Genomic DNA, 15,873 nt, shown 5'->3' with positions numbered 1-15,873 from the left:
TTGCACGGTGACAATTTTGTGATTATTGAGAAGTCTCGTGGCGTTTATGAATGTTTAGATTTTCAGATTGTAGATCTAATCCAAGGGTTGAGAATTGGTCTTACGGGTTTCACGAAAAACCATTGGTCTCACATGATCCCAAGTATATATATATATATATATATATATATATATAGGGGCCTAATCAAATGAGAACTAATTAATTTGTGGTAACTGTGACTACCAATATTAACCACAAATCAATAGATAAATTAGGAAATTTATAATTTTGACAATTTTGAATTAAAATTTTAATGCAAGGATATTTTTGGTATTTTACAACTTTCCTCCATCCTTTCTTCTCTCTCCGGCCACCGTCCGCCGGCCACCGTTCTCCGGTGATACTACAATGGTATCACAATGCATCATATATGTGCTTGTGTATCACATTGATGTCGTTTGTGTGGTCGATCGAAGATGTAACACAGTGGTATCACTATGCATCTTATACATGATTAGGTATCACAATGTATCTTTTGTTTAACAGAGTCAATATTTTTAGGTATCACAATGTATCTTTTGTTTAACAGAGTCAATATTTTTAGGTATCACAGTGGTATCACCGGAGGACGGTGGCCGAAGGCCGGAGAGAGAAGAGAGGAGAGTTTTAAAATACCAAAAATATCGTTGCATTAAGATTTTAATTTAAAATTACCAAATTTATAAATTTCTTAATTTATCTATTGATTTGTGGTTAATATTGATTCTCACAGTTACCACAAACAACTCAGTTCTCCCTTGAATATGCCCCTATATATATATATACTGGCTTGATACGCGAATTGATCTGGTATACTTCGATACATCTCATCCTACATCCAAATATAAAGATCTATTCTTATGTTTTCTCATCTTAACTTTTTTTTATATGAAATAAACTCTAAATTGTAATTATAATTTTCATTTTAAATTGAAGCATGTGTCGATATAACTAAGAAAAATAAAATCATAAATATTGCTGGCAGCTCTCAAAAACTACGGCACACGCCCAAAAAGACATTACTAATCTCTCTCTCTCTCTCTCTCTAACATACAAACTCTGCATCTGCAGTGCGCAGAGCTAAGCAGAGAGGAGGTGGGGGCGGGTAGGGGAGAACAAGCGAAAAGTTTGCAAAAAGGAACGCAAAAAGATAGGTCCGAAAGGAAAATTTTCGACTTTCCTTTTGGTTTTCCCCCCGATATTTGCTTTATATATGAGATCCAGCTTTCGTTTCAGACAATGTTGTTTGCTAGTTCGCAATGGTAGATATTTGAAGGAATTTAGGGTTTTGGGTTAGGGTTTTTGTGGGATCATCTGTTTTCCCTGTAATGCTGCATACGGGTGTGTTTTATTTGGATTTTTCAGATGATTTTTGAAGTCGTATAATCTGCCGAGAATTAGTTTTTATGTAAATACGAATGTGATGAGGAGAGAATCGGCGATGTCGTTTGTGGTATGGTTGATAATGGTGGTTCATCCAGTTAAGCTCGTTTATGCAAACGTGGAAGGTGAGATTTCGATGTGCATAAAACTTACATATGCCATTTAATTATTTGTTGCTTTCCAGTAATTTCTAAATTTAGGGTTTCTCTAATTATAGGTTTGACTAATCTATCTTTCATATTGTGCATCTTTAGGCTGCTAAATTTAGTAGTAGAATCAATTTGATGGAGAATTTGCATGTGCTATGTGTTTTACTGTTGGATTGTCTGTTTCCCCATCATATTGACTGCTATATTGTAATGTTGTAAAATTTCTTTTTCTTTTATGGAAATGTGATAGTTTGATTTGTTAAAATGCTCTAAAATGTTCTTCAAATGGTTTGATTTGTAGCAATTTTTTAATTTTTGTTGGTACAATCTGATGACTGTAACATAATCAAATAACAGAAACAGCCCCCTTACTCTTTGTGGGTAGAGGTCACATTTCCATACATCTCAAGACCTGTTTCTCACAGCTTATTCAGTCAGCTATATATATACCACTGTTTAGTAGTGGCTTAATGATATAGAAAGTGGCTTATTCACTAAGCTTCTAAGGGGAGCTTTATGTAGAAAGCCAAGATTTTTCCAACTAAAAAGCACACTTCTTCCATCAACGAAAAAACCCTCCAAACAAAAACCTTCCCAATCTATAGATAGATTAATCCAAACAAACAACTTTATCCATATCCATACTAGACTTAAAAGAAAACCAACCTAACAGCCCTTTTCCCTCCTAGGCCCCACTTCCTAGCAACAAGCCTGGATGTAGGAAAATTGTTAAACCTTTCATTTTGTGCAACTATTACTCTATGTATGGTTATCCATATCCCAAGATTTATAACTTATGGTTGTGTCTCTACAGGTGATGCTTTGCATAGTTTGAGGACCAACTTAAAGGATCCTAATAGTGTGCTTCAAAGTTGGGATCCAACTCTTGTTAATCCTTGCACATGGTTTCATGTTACCTGCAATAATGATAACAGTGTTATAAGAGTGTAAGTCTGTCTTGTTACTATCCATCTTCTATGTATGTATGTATGTATGTTACAAAACTTCGAGGTTTTTACATAAATGGATCCATGACATCTTTTTTTTTGATAACTTTTCTCAGTGATTTGGGAAATGCAGCTCTTTCTGGTACTTTAGTCTCGCAACTTGGACTTTTGAAGAATTTGCAGTACTTGTAAGTTTGGATTTTAGGAAACTACTTGATTTCATTACCCTTCATCCTGGTCTCTTAAAAGTAAGAATCTTGGGTTGGGCCTTTGTGAGAATATCTGGAAACTCAATACTCTCCAAAAGAAGGGAGGTCCCAACATGTATAAAGGAGAAATGGCTCTAATCTAGCCGATGTTAGACTTTAACGCTCCCCTTCCAATGGAGGCTATACGGACACATGTTGTCCCCGAGTGTCAAGAGGGGGCTGGACCAAGTTTGAAACATTGTGATGGATCAAGCTTGTGATTAATATTAATGTCATTATTTACCAATGCAAACTTTATGTGTTCTTGGCTTGTGTAAATAATCATACATGTTTCTTGAAATTGTTTTTTTGCAGAGAACTATACAGCAATAACTTAAGTGGTCCGATCCCCAACGACCTTGGAAATCTGACAAACTTGGTGAGTTTGGATTTGTATCTCAATGGTTTCTCTGGCCCGATTCCAGTCACATTGGGCAAGCTCTCGAAGTTGCGGTTCCTGTATGTATACTACTTACTCGCCTTTTAAGTTTCTTTAGTTTTGATAATGTCTTCAAATATTTGCTTACATGTCAAAATGTCAGGCTTATGAGCTTACAACTATGTGGGAAGTGAAGAAATACCCCCTCTCCCCCTCCCCAAAAAAGGCCGCAACCTTAAATGAGCTTTCAGTTAGTCTTACCTCTGGTATTTAACAGCCTACCACTGTAAAAGCTTGAAATTACACTAGAGGGTTAGATTCTTAAAGTCAGTTTTGTAGAACAGTAATGGTCGCTTTTCCCTCTTTTTTCTCTCCAAACTCAAGAACATAACATAAATGTGTAAAATACCCTTCAATCATGAGTTGATACCAATTTTTTCTACCCGTGTTGGTGGGTGATTGTAACTAGAACAACTTCATGAAAATGGAAATGTTGCGATTTTCACGAGACATCCCAAAACAGAACTTGCTGATGTTGCAATGCGATGAATGGAACTGGTGTTGTATGCCATGCTTTATTGCATTTTCATTGGTATATTGAAAAACATTTTGGAATGATTTAGTTCAATTGAATGATTTTGGCTCTTGTCTGCAAGGATAGCCGGCTTAACAATAACAGCCTGACTGGTCCAATTCCTTTGCCGTTGACTAATATAACGTCGTTGCAAGTGCTGTGAGTATTTCTCCTATCTCTCTCTCTCTCTCTCTCTCTATTGTGTTTGTGAATACATACATAGTACATATACATGCATATGTATATTCAAATATATTTATACACACATGCATCTATGCACATACTTATGTACATGCATACACCTATATACATATGCATATGAAAGATGGAAAGGAAGCAAAATATTTGACTAATTTCAGCAGCTAATTTCTGAGGATTTGTCATCGACTTCTGGCCGTTTACTCTCCTAGGGAAGGTTAAAATGAGAACCGTAAATATTTTGAGAACTTGAGAACAAACTATTCATGTTTTTTTACTGATAGATATTCATGATGAATATTATTTATAATAATTAATAAACATGCATTATATTCATGATGAAAATATATAATTATCATGATGAAAAAACATGATATTCATGATTATTCACGGTTATTCATCATGAATAATACATGAAATAGTTGGTTTCGAGGTTCTTAAAATATTTATGGTTCTCATTTGAATTTTACCCCTGCTCTCCTATATATACACATAAACACACACATAGGTCCATTTCATCATTATTTATATTCTTTTTACATGGCACATCTCCGTGTTATCTGTTATTAGGGATCTATCAAATAATCGTCTCTCAGGACTAGTTCCAGATAGTGGCTCCTTCTCGCTGTTTACGCCGATCAGGTTTGCTAAATAGCCTTGTTTATTCTTTATTAAGTTTGGTTCCAACTTTTAAGAATGGTACTTATGTAATGCCCAATTCTCAGTTTTGCTAATAACCTGGATCTTTGTGGGCCCGTTACTGGACGTCCTTGTCCGGGTTCCCCTCCGTTTTCTCCACCTCCACCATTTGTGCAACCACCCCCGATTGCTGTACCAGGTGATTGCCTCGTATATATCGTGAATCCTAAATTACGTATTTCATGTTAGTATAGTCATAGAGATATACTGGGTCTGCGCGGAATCAGCCGGTCTACTATTGCCCCCCCTCCCGGGCTGGTGGACCCACCTTCAGGTGGGTATACTGTGCTCCTTTTGTTTGGTTTATACTAACAGAGATAGTTGCATTGTGTTTCAGGAGGAAAAAGTGCTACTGGAGCCATAGCTGGAGGAGTTGCTGTTGGGGCGGCACTACTGTTTGCCGCCCCTGCCCTTGCATTTGCATGGTGGCGCCGCCGAAAGCCTCAAGAATTTTTCTTTGACGTGCCTGGTTAGTAGTTTGTGCATTCAATAGCAAATGTTTCACGTTTCAGTCTTAATGTAAAGCATTTGTATGCAGCTGAAGAAGATCCCGAAGTTCATTTGGGACAACTTAAAAGATTTTCTTTAAGGGAGTTGCAAGTTGCAACAGATAGTTTTAGCAACAAAAACATATTGGGTAGAGGTGGATTTGGTAAAGTATACAAAGGACGGTTAGCTGATGGCTCGTTGGTGGCTGTAAAACGACTGAAGGAAGAACGAACGCCTGGTGGAGAGCTCCAGTTTCAAACGGAAGTCGAGATGATTAGCATGGCTGTTCATCGTAATCTCCTTCGTTTAAGGGGATTTTGTATGACACCTACCGAAAGATTACTCGTTTATCCATATATGGCCAACGGAAGTGTTGCATCATGTTTGAGAGGTAACCGTATTCTTTTGCTTGTAAAATGAGCTTTCCCATGAGAACTATTCTTACATTATTTTGCGTATTTATAGAGCGCCCACCAAACGAGCCGCCACTGGATTGGCCTACTCGGAAACGCATTGCTCTAGGGTCTGCTAGAGGACTTTCGTATTTGCATGATCATTGCGACCCGAAGATCATTCATCGTGATGTTAAAGCAGCAAATATTTTGTTGGACGAGGAGTTCGAGGCTGTTGTTGGAGATTTCGGTTTGGCTAGACTCATGGACTACAAGGATACGCATGTTACAACCGCTGTACGTGGCACGATCGGGCATATCGCTCCCGAGTATCTCTCGACCGGAAAATCATCAGAAAAAACAGATGTTTTCGGGTATGGGATCATGCTTTTGGAACTGATTACCGGACAGAGAGCCTTCGATCTTGCTCGACTAGCTAATGACGACGATGTTATGTTACTCGATTGGGTATGCATTTCTAGCTCTATTTTTTATCCACACAGTTTCTGTTAATCATACTCCTTTTTTTGCACACTCTTGCAATTTTTACAACAAAATCAACTTTATAATAGACAGCTATGGATTTAGTGGCTTAGTTTGGTTTTACAGGTGAAAGGGCTTTTGAAAGAGAAGAAACTGGAGATGCTGGTTGACCCGGATCTAGAAACGAATTACATAGCGACGGAAGTGGAACAACTGATACAGGTGGCGTTGCTATGCACACAAGGGTCTCCGATGGACCGGCCAAAGATGTCGGACGTGGTTAGGATGCTGGAAGGGGACGGGTTGGCGGAAAGATGGGAGGAGTGGCAGAAGGTGGAGGTCCTCCGCCATGAACTGGATCTTGTGCCGCTTCCCAACTCCGATTGGATTCTTGATTCCACTGATAACTTGCATGCAGTCGAATTATCGGGACCAAGGTGATGATGTAAAATTGGAAACAAATTTAGGGGTGTTGTAATCCCACACTCTATTTTGGCACGTATAGCTTCTAAAGTCATTATGATATTCTTTTAACTGTGGGTGCCACTGCCAAATCCCAGAGGTCCTGAAAACAGTCGATGGCTACTGATTTAAGCATATGGGTTTTGATTTTGGATGAATATAAAACATTTAGGTTTTTTAAAAGTATATACAAATAAATAATGTGTGTAATACACGGGATCGAATCTAATATATATATATATATATATATATATATATACTATTGTTTCGATCCATGTGTGAGCCACTTACGAGTTATTGGTAATAAGCCAGCTATAACAACATATTAAGGTGATAAGTTTTCAAGTATATAAACTCATACACACCCTCTTGACCTTCTGGAAGGTTAGAAGCTCAGATATCGTTAGGTTAAAGACACTTAGGTAATGTTTGGTTTGCAGAATGTTTTTGGATGAAATGAAATTTGTTAAAAGAATTTGACTTTGAAGGAATTGTAATGGAATGTTGTCAGGTTTGACCACCTGTTTGATTGACAGACATTGAAATGAAATCTGTTTAAGGAATTGGAATATGTCTGTTTGGTTCATAAAATGTAGTTTTTGAATTGGAATGAAATGTTAGTAAATGACCAAAATGTTCTTTTTTGAAAATTTTAATTTTTTAAAACTAAAATTACTTTAATGAAATAATTATTAAATATGTAAAACAATATAAAATACACAACCCAAATATAACCATATGCCAAATGACGTTACTAAATCAACGGTGGTCGGCGGTGGTTCAGATCGGTGGTGGTCTGCAGTGGTTTAAATCGATGGTGGTCTACAGTGGTTCAGATGAACAATGGTTTAGATTGGCGGTTGTGACGGTAGATCAAATCAGTGGTTGTTCAAATAGTTGGTGATTGGCGGTGTCCGACGATGATTCATATCGGTAGTAGTCAGCAATGGTTCAGATCGGTCGTGGTCTGTGGTGCTTCAGGTGGCAGTGATCAAATGTGGTTCAAATCGGCGATAGCCGAAGATGATTCAGATCGATAGTAGTTGGCGATGGTTCAGAGCGTTGGTGGTCCGTTGTGGTTTAGATGGAGCGATGGTCGACAGTGGTTCAGATCGGTGGTGGTCCATGGTGGCTCAGATCGACGGCGGATCAAATCGGTGGTGATCATGGTGGTGATCGTGGTGGTTCAGATCGACGGTGGTCTATGATGGTTTAGATGGTGAGATCGCAGTGGTTTAGATTGGCGGTGGTAGTGGTCGACGGTGGTAGTCGGTTGTAGTGGTCGACGGTGGTTCAGATAGGTGGTGGTTGACGATGGTTCAGATCGGTGGTAGTCGGTTGTAGTGGTCGACGGTGGTTCAGATGGCGATGGTCGACGGTAGTTCAGATCGACGGTGGTTGAAGGTGATCAACAATGGTCATATTGGGTTTTATGATATTTAGGTATATTGGGTTAAGAACATATTTGGTATTATGAAAATATAGAATTTCATTCCATCAAAATTTCATATAGTTGCTAAGGAATGTTAAATTATTTTATTTATGGAATTTATAGGATTTTAAAAATTCCTTTCGTAAAAAACAATGAACCAAACGAGATAATGAAATTTGATCTACCAACCAAAATGCTATCATTAAGGTTTAGTTGTTGGAGGCTATATGGGTTGATATGCCCCTAGGATTATTGCATAACAAATGGTATCTTATCAATTGATCTCATAATCACATGTTTGTAATTTTGCTTTTATCATTTTGAATTATTAATTCCTCGATTTTCTTTTTTGAATATTTGAATCATTAAATTTCCATATTTTAAATGATCAAGTCCTTGAACATTTTTCTTAAATAAGTAAACCATCTAATTTTCAAAAAGTGGTTACTACATCATTTTAACTCAAAAAAGCACATGTAGCCGACTAAGAATGTTTTAAAATAATAATAAAAAAAACCTAAATCATATTTACCGCCTCTCGTACCCAACATCATCACTCCCCCTCAACACCCATTGTCGTCCGCTTGTTGTAAAAAATGGAGAATCAAAAGAAAAAAACAAAGAGATCAATAACAAGGGACTACTGCGGTGATAAGCGGTACAAAGAACGGATGGGGCAACTAGGGGGAGTGATGTTGTTGGGTGTGAAAGGTTTGAATGGCACTTGATTTGGAAATAGTAAAACTAATTTAGGTCTTTTAATTTCAAAACCTTATCTAAACCTGTTCTAGATAACTTTTTTGGGTTAAAATAATGTAGGGGTGTTTGGGATTGCTTCTTTAAAACAACTTATATTTTTTTATAAAAACGCACTTATCAACTTATTATAAGTCAGAAGGGTTTAACTTCTTCAAAAACTTCTTATTACCGGTTTGACACCGGTATAAATTGTTTATCCACACACTCAAAAGTGCTTATTGCTGATGCTACACCGGAATAAGTCAATAAGTTGTTTTTATAAGCAATCCCAAACACCCCTATTGGTCCTTATCTAAATCTAATGCAAGTTTCATTCAAATTAGAAAACAAATGGCTTCACAATATCAAGAAATTTAATAGCAATAGATCATATCATCACTTCAAAAATATTGCTTCATCTCATCTTCTAAAACAATTCTCATATCCCCAATCCATCTCCTTCTATCCTACAACAGTTTCTAGCATTCCTATAACTCAATTCATCATGAACAGAAGCTCGACAAACATAAACCGTCAACATGAATTTCGTAATCCAATTATCGGAATGTAAAAAGGCGAACGTAAGTAAACTCTCAACAGGTGATTTGGGAAGAAACGTCACGTTACCTTTCAAGATACCCCAAAACGGATCATGCACAAAGACCGACTTAAGAAACTCTCTTGACACTATCCAAGTAGATTTCACGGAAAGAGGGTATCTCATCCTCAAAACCCCGCAAGAATTCAAGAAACTTTGACTCGGTATAGGATGCAATCGTAATAAGAGATGGCTTATCGTTCACTAGCTTCTTCTCTTTCAAGATTTTCAACATCATGTTCCTGGGTATAACCCTTTTATCCAAACTGAATGTGAAGAAAGATGCGCAGCTTATCAAGTACGAAGGCGTATACCCAAGATCCTTCATGTAAAACTTCAACTTGTCACGGATGTTAGCTTCCGACTTGTTCAAACAGTAAGGTTGATGCCTAAACAACAAAGCTATATCCGAATCAGACCAACCAAAACTCCTAAAGATTTGCATCTTCTGCTCCATTTCTGAATCGGTCAGCCATAAAACCACACTCAAAGCATGAATGAAGGAAGGTGATTCACGAGAAATCCCCAATTTGTCTTCTACATAATTCAACCTAGTTTCAAGCAACTCCGGGTTCACCATAACCTTCTCGGGGTTGCTTAGAACAAACATGGTGATTCTCTCATTTACCAGACCGAAATTCCGCAACAACGACACATTCGTTGATAATCTCTTCATAGAACTATTTGTGAAATACAACCATCTTGATTTGTTCATGACTTCAATCACTTTTTCATCACTGCCAAATAATTTTCTAAGAAGTTGAAGACCGGGCATGATCCTAGTATGTAAACCAAACGCAAAAATCTCGGGATTCTTTCTAACGATAGTAGCTAGATCCGACCCGGATAACCCAAGTTCCTGAAAAACCCTAATTTTGGGTTCTAGGGTTTTGTTTGCTTTGCAAGTTAGGATTTTGGGAACAGAAGAGACGATTTGTCTGATCTGGGATAGGTCTAATCCATAAGTTTTGAAGATATCAACAACTAAATCAGAATTCATGGTGGATTTGAGATGGGTTACCTTAGCTTTGGTGGAGACGGAGATGGCGTCTTGTTTGGAGAATCGAAGGGAATTCATAAGGTAATCCACCAGCAAATGGGGTTTCCGATTGGCGGAAATGGTGGAGTAGCGAAACCCATGAGATCGGAAGAAGGTGGAGAAGCGGAACATGGTATGGAGTCGGAGTTTCATGTGAGAAAGCAAAACAGAGATGATGCCGACTCCATTTCCTTTGAAGCCCAAAGGTCCGATATACAAAAAGAAATACGATACAAAAGATTTTGTTAATTAAAAAAATATAATTTCATGAAAATGAAAAAGATATTTGAAACAACTTATGTTTTTTTATAAGAGCATTTATTAACTTATTATAAGTCAGAAAGATTTAACTTCTTCAAAAACTCAATGTTATCTGTTTGACACCGGTATAAGTTATTTATTCAAACACTGAAAAGTGTTTATTACCGGTGTCACACCGGAATAAGTCAATAAGTTGTTTTTATAAACAATCTCAAACACCCAATGATGGAAAAAGTTCAATGCTTTTTAGGCTCAGTTTAAACCGGAGCTTTGTGGTTTGAAAAATGGTTTTTTCAGGCTTTTTTCAAATGTTGTCTTCGAGCAAGCTCTTTAAAATCGGAGTGCAGCATACTCGAGCTTATCCAGGCTCTAATAGGTCGGTCTTTTCCAGATTGGGCCTACTCCAAGGCCTGCTCCTTTATTTCGGCTCGATTGAGTTTTGATCCGGTACATCTCATCCTAATGTGCATATGCGGATAAAGATATCTTCTTACACTTTTTTACTTTAACTCTACTCTTTATCAGGACCCAAATAAAACTAACACAAAGATTATAATAACACTCTTAAACTATAATATATAATATTAAATATAAGAAATACCAATCTATTTCTATATTCTGGGGTTATTTCATAAACAATAGTGGATGATAATGAATAATAGATTTGAAGTGTTTAGTTCATATGCCTCTTTGTATTTATCTTATTTCACTTTCAAAAATTCTTAATAGGCTGCAAACTTTCAGATCTAACCTCTCTTGACTTAGTTTATTTAGAATGTGTTTGGTATATTGAATAAGACAACAAAACATGGATTATTGTTTTTTGTTTGATAAAACTTTTATCTATAACAGAATGAAACAAAGTAGAACAGACTTATTACATCTCCACCATATGAAACAATGTGAAACAAACCTATATTTTACCAATATACGTTCAAAATAAAACCCAAACCCCTTCTAGAAAATCAAATACGCATACCATTTTACATTTTTATTCATTCTTTAAATTTTATTTATTGTATTTTATTTTGTTTAAACTTTCATTTTCTATTCTCAAAGCTCCATTTTTGTACATTTTCTATATTTTGGTTAATTTATTTAAGTTATCAAATATTAATAATAGATGCATAATATAAGAACAGAGTAAATTGCATTTTTTGTCCATGTAGTTTCTTAAAAATTGCACTTTTCATTCTTGTGGTTTAATAATTGTGTTTTTCGTCTCCAAGGTTTGTATTTCATTGTTATTTTTATCTTTATGATTTATAATTTATTGTTGTTTCGATCTTTGTAGTTTATAATTTTTTATTGTTTTGGTCTTTTGTATTTAAATGTGGGAATTAGTCTGAAGACGTAAAAGCAAAAAATTGCAAACCATAAGAACAAAAATTGCAATTTTTAAACCACAAGGATGAAAATCAGAATTATTAACAAACCACATAGTCGAAAATCATAATTTACTTTTATAGAAAATGTATAAAATATATTTGGTATGTTCAGTTGACAAAAAAAATGAGACACCCAAATACAAGATATGTCCTAGGTTTTATTCCAGTCCGCTGCTAGCCTCAGTCGCCAAGTGAGCCAGAAAAAATGACCTCAAAAGTTATCGTCCTTGAAGGCAGGTTCCATGTGAGACCGATTGAGGTTGCCAGTTATCAACTTTTTTTATCCAAATAAAAAATGTACAAAATAAAAATTTCCATACGTTAACTTAATATTTTTGTGTTATTTTAATCGTCTTGACAAAAACTTGCTATAATATGTTTTGTAATGAGAAAATATTTAATGAAATTTATAATTAATCAAAATATAAAATAAGAAATGTTTAGGCTTTTTTTTTATGAATATAAGCTTTTCAATCAGTATTTATGTCAAGATGCTTTTGTATTTTTAAATATTATTTATTAATTTTCATAGATCGATTATTTGATAAATTAAATATTAAACAACTCATTACGAATAAATTGAAAACAAAGGAGAACCAAAGGAATCCCCGCAAAGCCACCAAAAACTGCAGAAGCTAAAACAACCCAACAATTAACCACAAGGATGGTGCCTAATTGGTTTGAGTTTGGCTCCAAAGGTCAAAAGTACCAAGAGGTCTTAAGTTCAAATCCAAGGAGAAATAAAAATCCCCTTATGGCCACGGAGGTTCAAATGCGGTGACTCTGGGTTATCTGCAAAGCATGTGGTCGCCTTAAGATTAGTCGGCTCGTATAACGGGTTGGATATCCAGGTAAATAAAAAAACAACCCAACAATATTACAGGAACCAGATGCCCAAGTACCAAAAGATTCACCCAAGACCCATGAATCAGTCGAAATCGAGCAGAAACCGAATCACACCAATTCGAGCACAAACAAACCATCCAAAACTTAGGAAAATTTTACCAGCCTTATCTTACCAAACACTGATCAGCCTTATCACGTTCTGTTATGTCTAGTACCAAATGTACCATTAAAAAATATACTATTGTTGAAATATAAATGCTAGAGTAAATCATCTTGGATGACACATTGGGATCAAAGAATTTGTGAGCATCTTTCATTTACGAGTAAATTACGATCTTTGTCCCTATAATTTGTAACTTATTGTTAATTTCATCCATGGACTAATTCTTGCCTTTAAGTACAAGGGACCAAAACAATAAAGAATTCTAAACACAAGGACCGAAACAACACTAAATTGTAAATTATAAGGACAAAAATAACAATGAATTACAAACTATAGGGACAAAAACTGCAACTTCTAAACCACAAGGACGAAAATCACAATTTTTAATAAACCACAGGGATAAAAAACTTAAGGTTTGTTTATCTCTTAATAATTCTCTGAATTGGTAAGAGGTGAATCTTGTTTGGTAAAAAAAAGATCTGTCTTTTAATGGTTCTAAAAACCTCTAAATGATTTTATATCATGGACCTCCCTTAACCATTTAGCGTCCTAATTTCGTTGTAAACAATTACCAAACAATTACATTTCATTTTGCACTATATCATGAAAGCCTCTTAATCATTCTGCACCAAACCATTCAACAACTGTCAAACACCCCCTAACTCTTCATTTAATGTGTTAGAAATACTCAAAATGGCTGTTCTTCTTACAAGCATACCCATATTTTTTTCCGGGTACTATTTTAGTTAAAAGATGATAACTGGAATTGTTCTGTCCCGTTCAATCTTGTTTACGTACAAAAGCTACCTTAAAGACCCAATTTCTGGAAGCAATATGATGGCCATTTGTTCAATCTGATGCAAGTTACATGCAATCATACTTTCACCAAAGAAACATGTTTGCAAGAGAAGAAAGTTGGATCATATCACTACTTTAAAACCATATATCTGTTTCATGTCATCTTCTACAACAATTTCTCACATTCTCATTCCATCTCCTCCTATCCTACAAGAACGCCTACCTTTCCTATAACTCAATTGATCGTAGAGACAAACTTAGAAAGACGTAAACCGTCAACAAGAATCTAGCAGTTAACTATAAGAATGTAGAAAGGTCAGCACAAGTAAACTCTCAACATGTTCTTTGGAAAGAAAAAGGCCACATTACCTTTCAAGAACTTAGAAACCCGAAAGGAAGATGGGGTTTAGATTCAAATCAAGAAACTCTCCTGACATTATCCAAGTAGATTTCACGAAAAGATGGTATCTGATCCTCAAAACCCCGCAAGAATTCAAGAAACTTAAACTCGGTAAAGCATGCAATTGTAATAAGAGATGGCTTATCATTATTCACTAGCCTCTTCTCTTTCAAGATTTTAAGCATCATGTTCCTGGGTATAACTCTTTTATCCAAACTGAGTGTGAAGAAAGAGGTGCAAATCGCCAAGTAGGAAGAAGTATACCCAAGATCCTTCATGTAAAATTTCAACTTGTTATGGATGTTAGCTTCCGACTTGTTCAAACAGGAAGGTTGATGCCTAAACAACAAAGCTATATCCGAATCAGACCAACCAAAACTCCTAAAGATTTGCATCTTCTTCTCTACTTCAGAATCGCTGTAATATAAAACTGCACTCAAAGCATGAATGAAGGCAGGCGATTCACGAGAAATCCCCAATTTGTCTTGTACATAATTTAGCCTACTTCCCAGCACCACTGGGTTTACCATAACCTTATTTGGGTTACTTGCAACAAACTTGGTAATTCTTTCATCTAATAAACCAAAAGTCTGCAACAACGACACATTCGTTGATATTCTTTTCATAGAATTATTTGTGAAAGGCATCCATCTGGATTTGTTCAAAACTTCAATCACATTTTCATCACTGCCCAATACTTCTCTAAGAAGTTTAAGACCGGGCATGATCCTGGTATGTAAACCATATCTAAAAAGATGCGGATTCTTCCTAACGATAGTAGCAAGATCCGACCCGGATAACCCAAGTTCCTGAAAAACCCTAATTTTGGGTTCTAGGGTTTCGTTTGCTTTGCAAGTTAGGATTTCGGGTATGGAAGAGACAATTTGTCGGATCTGGGATAGGTCTAGTCCATAATTTTTGAAGATATTAAGGACTAAGTCAGAATTAATGGTGGATTTGAGATAGATTACCTTAGATTTGGAGGAGATGGAGATGGCGTCTTTGGAGAATCGGAGGGAATCGATAAGATAATCCACCAGCAAATGGGGTTTCCGATTGGCAATAGTTCCATCAACGGAGGATATTGTGGAGTAGCGAAAACCATGAGATCGGAAGAATCCGGAGAACTGAAACATGCTATGGAATCGGAAGAAGGGATCATATCCACTCCATTTCCTTTGAAGCCCAAAAGCTCGTAAGCAAATGGGTGTGGGTTTTTACATTACCACGTTTATCAACCGACTTAGGGTTTACTAATCAGTTGACCGAATAAATATGATAAATAGACCAACGATATTACCGGGTAAGAACGAAATAAGTATCAAAAATTTTACCTGATAATTGAGAAAGACGATTCTTACTACAATAAATGTTTACCGAGTAAATTGTTACATGATACTCGTTTTGGTGGAATAAAATCTTATCCGATAAGTAAATGATAATGTTAAACTTTATAGAGAAGTGTTCGGTAAATAGTGACTTTCAAAAGAGATGGTTTTCTTACACTCATCAAAAGTTTGTCTTAATTTCAGACTTTTTACTAAATTCTTATTGAACAAAATTAAACTATAAACTTGATTTTAATAGTAGAGAAAATTGCAATTTTGGTCCTCGCAGTTTGTTGTTTTTGGGGTTGGATCCCTATAAAAACTTTATTACAAAAAAACTCTTGTGGTATATAACAATGTTTGGTTTTGGTCCCTAACTCTAACCTGGTTAGACTTTCTGCTATTAAATCCCCAAGTAAATTGCATGAAAAAGTAACGTATTTTAACTTGATTCATATTT

The 15,873-nt window shown here is 36.0% G+C and overlaps 3 protein-coding genes across 5 annotated transcripts; 1 reads left to right on the top strand and 2 right to left on the bottom strand.

The window, feature by feature from the left end:
- The first annotated feature begins 1,431 nt into the window (after positions 1–1,431).
- On the top strand, positions 1,432–6,485 carry LOC112510486 (somatic embryogenesis receptor kinase 1-like). Of its 3 annotated transcripts, none has more exons than XM_025115911.1 (11): positions 1,432–1,527; positions 2,366–2,498; positions 2,615–2,686; positions 3,062–3,205; positions 3,787–3,858; positions 4,468–4,539; positions 4,623–4,735; positions 4,937–5,065; positions 5,135–5,476; positions 5,551–5,945; positions 6,087–6,485. In XM_025115911.1, the coding sequence occupies exons 1-11, from the start codon at positions 1,443–1,445 to the stop codon at positions 6,399–6,401; spliced, it is 1,872 nt and encodes a 623-aa protein (XP_024971679.1). In that variant the 5' UTR covers positions 1,432–1,442; the 3' UTR covers positions 6,402–6,485. The 3 variants fall into 3 exon arrangements, with proteins under 3 accessions (XP_024971679.1, XP_024971678.1, XP_024971677.1); XM_025115910.1 differs by having other exon boundaries at positions 4,934–5,065; XM_025115909.1 differs by having other exon boundaries at positions 4,623–4,746; positions 4,918–5,065.
- Positions 6,486–8,957: 2,472 nt separating this feature from the next.
- On the bottom strand, positions 8,958–10,411 carry LOC112510428 (transcription termination factor MTERF2, chloroplastic-like). The gene has a single exon (XM_025115836.1). It carries the CDS (start codon positions 10,380–10,382, stop codon positions 9,261–9,263), a length of 1,122 nt encoding a protein of 373 aa, XP_024971604.1. The 5' UTR covers positions 10,383–10,411; the 3' UTR covers positions 8,958–9,260.
- Positions 10,412–13,805: 3,394 nt separating this feature from the next.
- LOC112510429 lies at positions 13,806–15,272 on the bottom strand. The gene is made up of 2 exons (XM_025115837.1): positions 15,057–15,272; positions 13,806–14,424 (listed from the first exon to the last, which is right to left on the bottom strand). Exons 1-2 carry the CDS (start codon positions 15,245–15,247, stop codon positions 14,103–14,105), a joined length of 513 nt encoding a protein of 170 aa, XP_024971605.1. The 5' UTR covers positions 15,248–15,272; the 3' UTR covers positions 13,806–14,102.
- Between the last annotated feature and the right edge of the window lie 601 nt (positions 15,273–15,873).

This window comes from Cynara cardunculus (genome assembly GCF_001531365.2).
Source record: "Cynara cardunculus var. scolymus isolate 2C chromosome LG 3, CcrdV1, whole genome shotgun sequence".
NCBI lineage: Eukaryota > Viridiplantae > Streptophyta > Magnoliopsida > Asterales > Asteraceae > Cynara > Cynara cardunculus.
Note: the sequence above shows the minus strand (reverse complement) of the source record. Positions and strands in the feature narration are given on the sequence as shown.

Coding starts and splice junctions, on each gene's coding strand:
- LOC112510486 (XM_025115909.1), top strand. CDS start 1,443: ATGAGGAGAGAATCGGCGATGTCGTTTGTGGTATGGTTGATAATGGTG. Junction 4,747..4,917: donor CTGTACCAGGTGATTGCCTC/GTATATATCGTG, acceptor TAACAGAGATAG/TTGCATTGTGTTTCAGGAGG. Junction 5,477..5,550: donor TGTTGCATCATGTTTGAGAG/GTAACCGTATTC, acceptor GCGTATTTATAG/AGCGCCCACCAAACGAGCCG.
- LOC112510428 (XM_025115836.1), bottom strand. CDS start 10,382: ATGAAACTCCGACTCCATACCATGTTCCGCTTCTCCACCTTCTTCCGA.
- LOC112510429 (XM_025115837.1), bottom strand. CDS start 15,247: ATGATCCCTTCTTCCGATTCCATAGCATGTTTCAGTTCTCCGGATTCT. Junction 14,425..15,056: donor CCATCTCCTCCAAATCTAAG/GTAATCTATCTC, acceptor TTTGTTGTTTAG/GCATCAACCTTCCTGTTTGA.